The sequence below is a fragment of the Lactuca sativa genome, chromosome 6, assembly GCF_002870075.4.
Source record: "Lactuca sativa cultivar Salinas chromosome 6, Lsat_Salinas_v11, whole genome shotgun sequence".
NCBI lineage: Eukaryota > Viridiplantae > Streptophyta > Magnoliopsida > Asterales > Asteraceae > Lactuca > Lactuca sativa.
The window spans coordinates 169,865,394-169,879,254 of record NC_056628.2 but is presented as its reverse complement, the minus strand read 5'-3'; the positions used below and the strand labels follow the sequence as shown (position 1 = coordinate 169,879,254).

Below are 13,861 nucleotides of genomic sequence, written 5' to 3'. Positions count from 1 at the left end.
GAAAAGAAAAGAAAAGGAAAAAATAAATAGAAAATGGCAAATACGTCATTTGAAGAATTTTTAAAATGATTTGGACCTCTTATGATAGTCCAAACTTTTTTGGACCAAAATGATAATTTTAACCTAACCATAGGGACCATTTATGCAAGTTTAGTCTATAAAGAAATTTGTGATTAATCTTTCCAAAGTATTCCACCGTGTCCCATGTTACTTACAAAGGTTGTCATGATGCCATTTCCGCGACATGGTCCTACACTTGTAGAAATGGCACAACTTGTAATTATACCGAATATCTAAGGGTAATTTGATCATAGAAAAGTCCAAGTCAAAACCCATCTTCCCCCTTATACATTTACACTTTTATATACCAAATGGATCATTTCCCCTTTCCATTTCCGCTTCATCTTTAGCAGAAATGGATAGAGAACAGGAACAAATGCAATTTTTGGGCCTCTTTGGCATCTGTAAAGAAAGCTTCAAGATCATCCACTCATGGCGAAAGATCTTCGCCCAAATAACCCTAACCCTAATCCTCCCTCTAACCTTCATCTTCTTGGGTCATCTCGAGATCTCAAATCTACTTTCTCGAGAAATCAAACACACCGAATACGAACAAGACGTCACACGTCCAGGCACCACAAGGTACAACAAGCTTTCCGATACACTCTCATCTGAATATATCACTTTAATACTCTTCCAAGTCGCCTACTTCACCATCCTCCTCATCTTATCCCTCCTATCCACCGCCGCCGTCGTCTACACCATCGCCTCCATCTACACCGGCCGTGACTTGACCTTCAAGAAAGTCATGTGCGTCGTCCCAAAAGTCTGGAAAAGGCTCATGGTTACATTTCTATGCATGTTTGCTGCTTTCTTCGTTTACAATTTCATCGCAGTAGTGGTGATGGTCATCTGTATGGTAATCTTTCCTTACAACGCATTCGGGATGGTCCTCCTGTACATCGTATTGATCATTTACGTGATGGGGTTTGTCTACATGACTGTGATCTGGCAACTAGCGAGTGTTGTCTCAGTTCTTGAGAGCTCGTATGGGCTTAAAGCTATGAAGAAAAGCAAGGATCTTATCAAGGGAAACCGAGGTGTTGCGATTTCCATCTTCTTTCTGTTGAATATGTCCTTAATACTTATAAAGTTCTTATTTGAAATATTCGTTGTTCACGGAAACTCGTTGCACATGGAGGCATGGAAAAGGGTAGGGTTCGGAGTCTTGTGTTTCCTATTGCTTTTAACATTCTTTCTCTTCGGGCTCGTCATCCAAACGATACTTTATCTGGTTTGCAAATCGTATCATAATGAAAACATCGATAAAGGAGATCTGTCTAACCATCTTGAAAGTTATCTTGGTGAGTATGAGCCTTTAAGCGGAAAAGAGGTTCAATTAGAACAATATGAGGTTTGAGCTTAGTTCAATCCAGAAAATCCTTCATTAGTGACGAATTACAGATATTAGCAACGGATTTATCTTCGGACTTTGATTGTTAATGCTCCTTTGTGATCTAGACACGTGTCATATTGTATATTAATATGATTCAACAATTTGATATACAGATTTTCATCTATTGTAAGTAGTTACTGTAACAACTTTGGGTATAATAAAAAGAAAAATACGGTGGTTAGATGAATTAGACTTATTTAGAATCACTTTTCGTTTGGTTTGGTTAAGCATCATTATCGATATAGCCAAAAATAAAACAACTCCATTAATTCAGAATGGCGACGTATGAATGGAGCTTCACCACAAAAACCAACCGCCCTTTTTGTTGACAATTGACTTCTTTTAGCCAAAACGACACCATTATTCTCGATGAATTTCCTTTCGCTGTATTTTGTTAGTTAAGCTTTATTTATTTGTCTAGAATAGAGATGGGATAAAGTACCCAGTTATTTAAGGAAGTTTTATCTTTTTATTTATTTATTTATTATTTTTTTTATAAAAAAAACTTGTATAATTGATAGTTTCTATAAGAAATATGTAATTAAGTTTTTTTAAAACAAAATTATGTAATACTTATCCTATTAACTATAACACGTCATAATTAGATGATAGTTTAATTTATTTTTTTGAGTTTTTTTGGTAAATTAAAAATTAGCTTATTAGTTTATTTTTTATTGATTATAAAAAAATTCAATTTTGTGTGTTATTTTATATCATTTTACATATTCGAGTTAGTTTTAACAATTTTTTATCCACTAAGCTTATCAACTACCAGTTAGATTTTCATATATTAGTTAATAGTTTTTTTCAATTATTAGTTAGTTTTTCAGTTAGTACGTCAAATATAATCTTAGTTTTTGTATATGTTGTATTGTTTGTATAAAATGATACAAGTAAAATGACACATCCAAACATAATTGTGTTAATTTGTAAAAAATAAAAAAAATTGCAGCATAGATTAATAATAAACTAAAACCATTACATTGATAAGCATATGATCAATAACACATAATCAGGCAATTGGTTAGAGTGTTGCATATACATTCTTCTTAAAGGAAATTATGGTTGCCTATATATTTTGTCTAAAAACCGTTTGCTTAAATAAACTGATACAAATATGATATGTCAAGTATAGCCCACAAAACCAACAATATTCTGATACAAGGAAAATGTCAAAAATATAAGTCAAAACTTTTCTTAAATAAATTTCAACGCTCTCATTTTTGTAAAACGTAAATTATAGCTTGTCACGTTGAAGCCATGACATGGTCAATATTTTTACTGAAAGAGATTGATTATGTGGTAACATAACAAATATTATTTTTAATAACTAAATAACTAGTATTGTATTTTTTGTTTGTTATTGTTAAATTTTGTACCATTATGAAATTGTGTATTTGGATCTTATGTTGGGATTCATGAGTCATGGCAAGGGTATAGGGATCAGGTCGCAATAGATAAATCTGGTTCAATCCTAATATCCAATCACCATGATGACAAAGTCACAAAGATGTAACAACCACCATCACCATATGGGGATTTAAATGTATTATGCCTCTTAAAAGGCTGGATATTGTATCTTATATAGATGAGGACTGTGAGGAGGCATAGACTCTGAGCTATCTGCTCTAGACCAAGGCTTATAGTTGGGCAGGCCATTACAACTAGGCCCAACAAATCCTTATGCCTTCAATTAGGTGTCCAACAACTTGCATAATTAATTTCCATATTGATTACCGGTACATGTAATTAAATCTTGATTCTTCATTAAAGTATAAAATATTCAAAATTTGTAGTGAACAATGATTCTTATTAAAGTATACGATATTCTCAAGATTTAATTACATGTATCGGTAATCAATATGGAAATTAATTATGCAAGTTGTTGGACACCTAATTGAAGGCCCTTAAATCGTCATGAGTTTGCTATCGTTTCATCTGGATCAGAGTACAAAGATCAATCGAACCAGGTATGTTTATTACTTGATGAAATGGTTTGATTTTGTTCGAATTAAGGATAAAACTATAATGAACTGGTTTGATTTATTCAAATTGCGGAAATTAATGTCAATGTTTTTTTGATTTTTCTTAAGTGATTCTTGTTGTTATTGTTGCTTCATTACTCTTTCATTTGGGGTAATTAACTTCTATCTTGTTTCATCTAATCTCATAGACATTGTGACAGCTTATAGATTTTTTTATGAACACCAAGTGTTTGATGAAATATCTCAATAAAAAAACATCCACAACTAAATTAAGAACAAGGTGGTGTATTTACTGTTGCAGTCTGTAGGTGCTTGTCGATAGTTTTTTGCTAAAATAACATCATTTTGATGTATTTGTTTAATTTGCCTCTGTTTTTTTACTGGACTTTATTTCCCCAAATATCTTCAACAACTTGAATGTTTGGTTGTTGAGATTATAAACTAGATTTTATATTCTTGCATAGTTTCCCCAAACATATTTTGATGTCTTTGTTTAATTTGCCTTTGTGTAAGACTCTTTTTTTCCTTCCAACAAGTGACTTAAAGAGCTTAATGTGTTAAGTTGACAACTTAACCCTAATAAGTGTAAATGTGACATTCTATGTGAAAATCCTTAACTTTGAACCGTCATTAAGCCAAACATTAAGGCCCTTAGGTTAAATTGAATTTCACATATCAATAGCCTAATAAGTAACCAACAATCATATCAAAAGTGCTAAACTTAAGGCTTAACCATTAAGTCCTTAATAGAACACCAAAGGTGATTTAAAAGCTATTAAGATCAATTTTCCCAAATCTGTCCTCCAACTTCTAAAATTTGTGCAAGTCAATAAGAACACCTATCATGAGACTTAGTTTTCTGGAAATATTAGTGTGTCTAGTTTCTTCAAACTTTGAATCACATTTCGAAATTCGAACTCCTTGAGGGGTAAAATTGGCAATCTTCTCAGGCTGGTCCATGTTATTACAGATTTCATGCATCGTCTTAAAAAATCATAATAAATTCAGTAGAACTCCAAATGTCAAAATTCCAAATCCTATAGTTATATATGGATGTATAGTTTCCCACATATAAAGGGACTGATGTGATTCTCAGTAGGTTGGTACAATTTATTCCAAGAGTGTTGAATGGTCCAGAAAGTGACAGCTTAAAGTTACTAACTTGTAAATTTAATATAAAATCAACCAAAAATCATCAGAACGGTATCTTTATATTTATGAAAAGATAAAAGGGGGAACTTTATCAATATTATTTATCGAAATTTAAGAATGGGTTGAAAAGTAAGAAAACAGATCCCAAAAAGAACACTACAATCAAAGAGAAAATAAGAAGATATATACATAAGTTTTATAAGAGTAATACAACAAAACAAAAGCTAAATAATGTTATAATTGTTATGTAGGTTCTCAGAAAGGAAATGATCAATCTTGCTCATAGCTGATTTTCAAGTTCAAGGAGGGGAGTCATATTAACTCTCTTATTATGTAGGCATTACTTGTTTTATGTTATTGTTCACGGATACCCTAATCCGGTAGAGTGAACAAAGAAAGACAGAATGTAGTTTGTTTTCTAGTGAGACATGCAGACAAGATTCATTTGTGCGTTCTCGATTCATTAATTGTTCTCGTGTATCAAATCACATGTGATTATATGATCTAATCACATATGACTTATATGCATAAGATTCATTTTTGAGTTTTCGATTCAATAGTTGCTCTTTGTCCATATTAATCGTATGTGGTTAAATAAATAAAATGACATATGATTAAATACATGATAACAACTATTGAATTGAGAACACGAATTCGAATCATATTCACATAAATCATATGTGATTAGATACGTATAATCATATGTGATTAAATACATGAGAACAACTATTGAATCGAGAACACAAAAAAGAATAGTGTCCACATCAATCATATGAGATTAGATACAGATAATAACATGTGATTATGTGTATTTAATCACATATGATTTATGTGGCTAAGATTAATTTCCGTGTTCTCGATTCAATAATTGTCTTTTTTTCCACTTTAATCATATGTGATTAAATACATTTAATCAGATGTAATTATATGTTTCTAATTACATATGATTTTATTTGGAAAAAATGAATATTGTCTATATAAATCATATATAATTAGATACATACAATCACATGTGATTATATACATGATAACAAATATTGAACCAAACGAAAACAAATCTTTATCCAAATTAATCATATGTGATTAAATACATCTAATCACATGTGACTATATGAATTTAATCACATGTGATTATATGAATTTAATCACATATCATTTATGTGGCCACAATTCATTTTCGCTTTGTCGATTCAATAGTTGTTCTCATGTATTTTATCACATGTGATTATATGTAATAATTGAATATGATTAAGTACACGAGCACAACTATTGAATCGAGAAGGAAAAATGAATCTTGTCCACCTCAAATCATATGTGATTATATACATATAGTCACATGTGATTCAATACACAAAACAGTTATTCAATCGAAACCATAAAAATAAATAGTGTCTACATAAATAATATATGATTAAATACATATAATTACATGTGATTATATGTATCCAATTATATATTTATGTGGATAAGATTCATTATCACATTCTCGATTCAGTAATTGTTCTTTGTTAACTGTAATCATATGTGATTAAACACATATAATCACATGTGATTATATGTATCTAATCACATATGATTTATATGGACAAAAAATAATGATGTCTATATAAATTATAACACCCAAAAAACCTGGCACGTCTTGAAACCCTCAAAATTTTTCTTATGAGCATAATTGGTCCCTCGGGTATGTTGGGCGTCCCTATGAGTACGCTTAGCGTACTCTGCATGATTGATCGCGAAGGAGCCTCATGTACGCTGGGCGTACGCGTCAAAGAGTCAAAACCCTAATTGTCGGACATGAGACCTATTTAAGCAACCTTAAGTCCCTTGGACTTAGCCCTAGAGAGCCTCAACTGCCTTAGAACGCCCTTATACTCCAGAGAACTTGTATGAGACCATTTTGAGCTTAGAGAAGTGCTTTGTGACTCTTTTAGTGTCCATTCCAAGAAGAAGAAGTGGTTTTACAAGCTTAGGACGAGTTAGTGCTTCAAGATCCTGCCTAATAGTCTTCTTGCAATGCTTCTGGAGGTATAAAGTTTTCACCTTTCCATCTTAATCTCTAGATCTAGTTAGGGTTTCTTGTTTGGTCCCTTTTTTGGATGGTTTTGGATCTCCTTTGCAAGTTAAGCAACTCCAGGAGAAGGAATAGACAAATATGAGGTCCTTTGGCTCTTTAGTACCATAAAAATGGAAGCTTGATGAGAGCTTTGGCCTTATGCATGAGTTAAAGACCTTGGAAAGGTCTTAATGGAGAAGTTGGGTGTGTATGAGTCATGTAAATGCATAAAGTTGCCAACTTTATGCCTTATGACATCTTTATAGACTTAGATATGGGTTTTGGACGGAAAGGACTTGAGTATTAAGCACTTAATGGGGAAAGTGCTTAAACTGAGGCTACATTGGGCGTAACCCAGTGTATGTGGGGCATAGTCCCATGTCCCAGTATGCTACACGTATCAGGATGGTACATCGATCGTACGCAATGTAGATGGGCCGAACTTGTTTTGGGCCCTTAGGCTATTTGGGCCTCATTTGATTATTGGGCCTGGTGTAAGCTGAGAATTAGGAATCATGTAATTGTTGCGGGCCATGGATTTAGTGTTGGGTCTTTATTGGGCCAAGAAGCCCATTAAGGACTTTAGACTTGGGCTTTGGGCACATTAGCAATGGATGGACATTTTGGACTTATGGAGGGGTTTGGGTAGCTGGGTTCGCTCGATTAACCCAAAGTGCTAACATTGATTAATATTATCATTCAACTTGGGAGGCTTCGGATTGTCAAAAGAGCATCTATTGTATTTAGTAGACAGAGGTGAGTCTTCTCACCATATCTATGGGTCTAAGGCACCAAGGTCGGCCCGTTATGTGATGATGATATATGTGTTAGTCTTTCTGTGACTTGATATGATATGTGATTGTGTGCTTTGCATGAAGACCCCGGGGGGAGCCCATGACATTGGATGTAAGACCATGTGGAGTAGCCCATAACAGTCCTAGGTAAAGACCATGTGGGGTAGCTCATAGCATTGGATTTCAGACCATGTGGGGGAGCCCATGATAGTCCTATGTAAAGACCATGCGGGGTAGCCCATGACACTAATACAAGTTTTATGTATGCATGGTTTATGTGATATGTGTGTAGCTTTAATTAGCTAACAGGATATGTGCATGTGTGGTGTGCGGTATGCTCTGGGGAACTCACTAAGCATTTCACTTACAGGTTGTTGATTTGTTTCAGGTACATATGAGCCCAAGGGCAAGGGCAAGGCGTGATGGCGCAGTGTTCACTCTATCTCTCTCTTCCACTGATAGGAATTGGGGACGCTCTGATGATCTAAATAAGTTGTAATGATCGTTGATTTGAAAAACAATTTTGTTGGGATTTCATGGTTTATACAATTATGTTTTATTAATTAAAAGTGAAAAATTGATTTAAAATTTGGGTCGTTACATAAATCATATGTGATTAGATACATATAATCACATATGATTATATACACAAGAACAACTATTGAATCGAGAACACAAGGATAAATATTGTCTACATATATCATATATGATTAAATGCATATAATCACATGTGATTATATCTATCTAATCACATAGAGTTTATGTGGAAAATATTCATTTTCATGTTCTCGATTCAATTGTCGTTCTTGTGCATTTAATTACATGAGATTATATGTATCTAATAAGATATGATTTATAGGGAGAATATTTGTTTTCGCATTCTCATGTAATAGTTGTTCTTGTACTAGTCACATATGATTTTTGTACACAAGATTAATTTTCTCGTTTTCGATTCAATAGTTTTTCTTTTTCCACATTAATCATATGTGATTAAATACATATAGTCACATATGATTAAATAAACGAGAAAAAATATTGAATCAAAAAGGCAAAAACAAATATTATCAATATAAATCATATGTGATCTGATACATATAATCACATGTGATTAAATACATGAGTACAACTATTAAATCCAGAAAGAAATAATGAATCTTGTCCACATAAATCATATGTGATTAGGTACATATAATCACATGTGATTATATGTATTTAATCACATATGATTTACTTGGACAATATTCAGTTTTTCATTTTTAATTCAATAGTTGGTCTCGTGTATTTAATCACATATGATTTATGTGAAAAATATTTGTTTTCATGTTCTTGATTCAATAAACCATATGGGATGAAATATATATAATCACATGTAGTTATATATATACAAGAGCAACTATTGAATCAAGAACATTAAAACAAATTTGTATCCATATTAATCATATGTGATCAAATACTTATAATCACATGTGATTAAATATATGAGAAAAATTATTGAAACAAAAACTCAAAAATGAATATAGTTAATATATATCATATGTGATTGGATACATATAATCACATGTGATCATATGTATTTAATCACATATGATTAAAGTTGACAAAAAATAATTATTGAATCAAGAACGTGATAATGACATATGTGATTAAATATATCTAATCACATCTGATTAAATATATCTAATAACATGTGATTATATTTATCTAATCACATGATTTATATGGATAAAAAGAATATTGTCCATATGTAACGCCCGGGTTTCAGGGCTAAGCATTTTTGTCAATGTAATAGTCTAGGTCAACTCTTGTAACTCTTTTTGAAGTAATAAAGATGAAATATTTGAGTATTATGTGAATTATATGTGTTTATTATTTAATTATAAATGTATAATTAATAAAGAATAAAAATGAGCTTCAAAAATTAAAGTGTGAGATAATCCCGATATCTCTACATAAAGTTGTAGAATATGTCTCAAGGTTTCCGTGCATATAAGGAACGCCGAAATCCGAGTTATAACGAAGAAGTTATGACCCGTCGAAGTTTCACGACAGAACCGGCACGATACCGGGAAGCGTGAATAGTGAATTTACGATAGAGCGAGATTTAGCCTTAGTGATCTAAACGAAAGTCGTAGAATATGTTAAACTAAGAACATCGATAAAAAGAACGCCCAAATCTGACTTCGTATGAAGAAGTTATACCGGTTGTGTGTGATTATCCGGAAGTCTTTCCCGAAGATCTTCCCAGATTACCACCTAATAGGCAAGTGGAGTTTCGTATAGACTTGTTACCAGGAACAACACCGATAGCAAAGGCACCTTACCAATTAGCACCGACGGAGATGAAGGAGCTCATGACGCAACTTCAGGAGCTGTTGGACAACGGTTTTATTCGACCTAGTTCATCACCCTGGGGAGCTCCGGTGTTATTCGTGAAGAAGAAGGACGGAAGTATGAGAATGTGTATAGACTACCGAGAGCTGAATAAGGCAATGGTGAAGAACAAGTATCCATTGCCGAGGATTGATGACCTATTCGATCAGCTGCAAGGTTCGAGCTACTTCTCAAAGATCGATCTTAGGTCAGGATATCATCAGCTAAAGGTGAGAAAGCAGGATATTGAGAAGACTGCATTCAGAACGAGATATGGACACTACGAGTTCTTGGTTATGTCATTCGGGCTAACCAATGCTCCCGCAGCATTCATGGATTTGATGAATAGGGTTTGTAAACCATTCCTCGATAAATCCGTGATAGTGTTCATCGACGACATTCTCATCTACTCGAAAAGCCAAGAGGAGCATGGCAAGCATCTACGGGAAGTATTAGAAGTGTTGAAGAAGGAGAAACTTTTTGCAAAGTTCTCCAAATGCGACTTTTGGATACGGGAAGTCCAATTCTTGGGTCATGTTGTTAACCAGGAGGGAATAATGGTTGACCCCGCAAAGATCGAGGCTGTAATGAAGTGGGAACGTCCAAAGAGTCCCACGGAGATTCGAAGCTTTCTAGGATTAGCCGGATATTATCGACGATTTATCCAAGGCTTTTCTTCGATAGCTGCTCCATTAACAGCTTTGACTCATAAAGGAGCTACGTATACGTGGAGTGAGAAACACGATGAGGCATTCAAAAAGCTAAAGAAGAAGTTATGTGAAGCACCGATACTTTCTCTACCCGATGGAGTCGAAGATTTCGCGGTTTATAGTGATGCTTCTGGAGTCGGGTTGGGTTGTGTTCTGACCCAAAGAGAAAAGGTGATAGCATACGCATCTCGACAATTGAAAGAGCACGAAAAGAACTACCCCACTCATGATCTGGAGTTGGCAGCGGTAGTAATTGCCTTAAAGATATGGAGGCATTACCTCTACGGCACAAAGTGCAAGCTCTTCACTGATCATAAGAGTCTTCGGTATCTCTTTAATCAGAAGGAGTTGAACATGAGGCAACGACACTGGCTAGAACTTCTCAAGGACTACGATTGTGAGATACTCTACCACCCAGGTAAAGCAAATATTGTTGCTAATGCTCTCAGTCGGAAAGTCAATCTTGAAAGGAAAAGACCAAGAGCGTTAAGAATTGAAGTCGTCTCGACGATTGTGGAAAGTATCGGAAAAGCTCAAGAAGAAGCTTTAGAGAAGAATGACCGAAAGGAAGAACGTTTGGGAAAAACGTTAGTGTTCGGTACAAACAGTCGAGGACTGAAGGTATTCCAAGATCGAATTTGGGTACCTAAGACGGGAGGAATAAGAGATCTTCTGATGGAAGAAGCACATAAGACCATGTACTCAATTCATCCCGGTAGCACTAAAATGTATAAGGACTTAAAAACCTACTATTGGTGGCCGACGATGAAGCTCGATGTTGTGAAGTATGTGGCCGAGTGCGTAACATGTGCGAGGGTTAAGGCACAACATCAGAAACCGTATGGGAGGTTGGAACCTTTACCTGTACCCATGGGTAAATGGGAAGACATCACCATGGATTTTGTGACTAAACTGCCCAGGACGAAGAACGGTCACGACATGATTTGGGTAGTCGTGGATCGTTTCACCAAGAATGCACACTTCATAGCAGCCAACGAGAAGTGGTCTATGGATAAGCTCGCAAATGCTTATGTGACGGAAATTGTAAGACTTCACGGTGTCCCTCTTACGATTGTATCAGATCGTGATAGTCGTTTCACGTCAAGGTTTTGGAGGAGTCTACAAGAGGAGTTAGGTACAAAGTTGTGTTTGAGTACTGCTTATCATCCGCAAACTGATGGTCAGAGCGAAAGAACGATTCAGACGCTGGAAGATATGCTGAGAGCATGTACCCTCGAATTCCAAGGGAATTGGGACGAGCACTTACCTCTGGTAGAATTTTCCTACAACAATAGTTTTCACTCGAGCATCAAGATGGCTCCTTATCAAGCCTTGTATGGGCAGAAGTCTCGTACGCCGTCTTGTTGGCTTGAAGCCGGAGAGAAGCAGTTTATGGGCCCCGAGATAGTCCATGAGACTGCTGAGAAGTTGAAGGTGATTAGGGAAAGGATGTTAGCAGCCCAGGATCGTCAGAAGAGCTATGCTGAAAAGAAAAGACGACCGATAACTTTCGAAGTTGGGGATTCCGTTTTGCTTAAAGTCTCACCGTGGAAGGGACTTATACGATTTGGGAAACGAGGAAAGTTGAGTCCAAGGTTTATTGGACCGTTCAAAGTTCTTCAGAAGATAGGGAACCAAGCTTACAAGCTGGAATTGCCCGAAGAACTCAATGGTATTCATAACACCTTCCATGTGTGTTATTTGAGGAAATTCACGGGAGATGTTCCCGACATAATTCCAATCTCAGAGTTAAGGATGGATGAAAATAAAAGGTTGATCGAAGAGCCTGAGGCAATTGTTGACCGTAAGACTAAGAAGTTACGACGCAAGATGGTCGACTTGGTGCTAGTCCGATGGAAACATTCGAATGGGCCGAATCTCACTTGGGAAACAGAGGATGACATGATGAGTCGCTATCCACATCTGTTTGCTGATGCATGATTCCGGGACGGAATCATCCTAAGGGGGAGAGAATTGTAACGCCCGGGTTTCAGGGCTAAGCATTTTTGTCAATGTAATAGTCTATGTCAACTCTTGTAACTCTTTTTGAAGTAATAAAGATGAAATATTTGAGTATTATGTGAATTATATGTGTTTATTATTTAATTATAAATGTATAATTAATAAAGAATAAAAATGAGCGTCAAAAATTAAAGTGTGAGATAATCCCGATATCTCTACATAAAGTTGTAGAATATGTCTCAAGGTTTCCGTGCATATAAGGAACGCCGAAATCCGAGTTATAACGAAGAAGTTATGACCCGTCGAAGTTTCACGACAGAACCGGCACGATACCGGGAAGCGTGAATAGTGAATTTATGATAGAGCGAGATTTAGCCTTAGTGATCTAAACGAAAGTCGTAGAATATGTTAAACTAAGAACATCGATAAAAAGAACGCCCAAATCTGACTTCGTATGAAGAAGTTATGAGATTTTAAACAGACCAATCCTGTCCCGGCTTGTTAAAAATATAACTTTAAAAATAAAGTCAAAATTAGCTGACGGAGTCTAAACGAAAGTTGTAGAGTACGTCTTCACCTACGCGTGGATATAAAGAACGTCAAAAACGGAGTTCGTATGAACGAGTTACAAATTATAATAGCATATTTACGTATTAAAATAAAGTATAAATCATGTATACGTACACATATATATACATATGTATATATCATTAGAAAGGTATCGACGATGCGGTCATTATAAGACTAATGTTGAGTTCTTTCGACATTAGCTTAGTACAAATATCATTAAATCCATTTATAATAGTATTATAGAGGGGTGTTTAGTTGTTTATATAACTAAAATGTCATTAAGTAATTATGGAGGGTAGTTTTTAAAAATTCAATTAGTATAAATAAGAGCCTTGGGCTCTCATATTTCTTGCACCATTCTCTTGATTCAAGAGTCTTTCTCTCCTTATCCCCCGAGCATTTCGGTCCCTCGTGATTCGACTTCTCTTTCTGTAGCTTAGTATAGTAAGGTGAGCGCTGAAGCGCTGCACGAATCTTTCTTAGAAAGATTCAGCGACGAAGTTCTGCCCCTGCAGAGCCCGACTCCTAGCTAAAACCCCCCTTGTAAGTAAGTTATGCTTACCTTATTTTAATATAGCTTATATTTAAAATTAGTATTGTTATTATGAACTTATAATAAATATTTGAGCTATTATTATAACTTATATAAGTGTCGTTATAATATATTTTTTTTAACTACTCACGGTACGGGGAATCTGGTTTAAAGGGCCGCATAGGGTTGTTGGATTTCAGAAGTGCTATATGCCAAAATGGTCCTGCCCTCCGGTGTTTTATGTCTGGCCCCTGTCTGTACATAGTGGTTGGAA

General features: G+C 35.1%; 1 protein-coding gene across 1 annotated transcript; it reads left to right on the top strand.

Annotated features, from left to right (window-relative positions):
• Positions 1–415: 415 nt before the first annotated feature.
• LOC111901985 (uncharacterized) lies at positions 416–1,420 on the top strand. Its single transcript, XM_023897858.1, has one exon. The coding sequence runs from the start codon at positions 416–418 to the stop codon at positions 1,418–1,420; it is 1,005 nt and encodes a 334-aa protein (XP_023753626.1).
• The last annotated feature ends 12,441 nt before the right edge of the window (positions 1,421–13,861 follow it).

Excerpts from the sequence above, each read along its gene's own strand:
- LOC111901985 (XM_023897858.1), top strand. The coding sequence starts at position 416 with ATGGATAGAGAACAGGAACAAATGCAATTTTTGGGCCTCTTTGGCATC.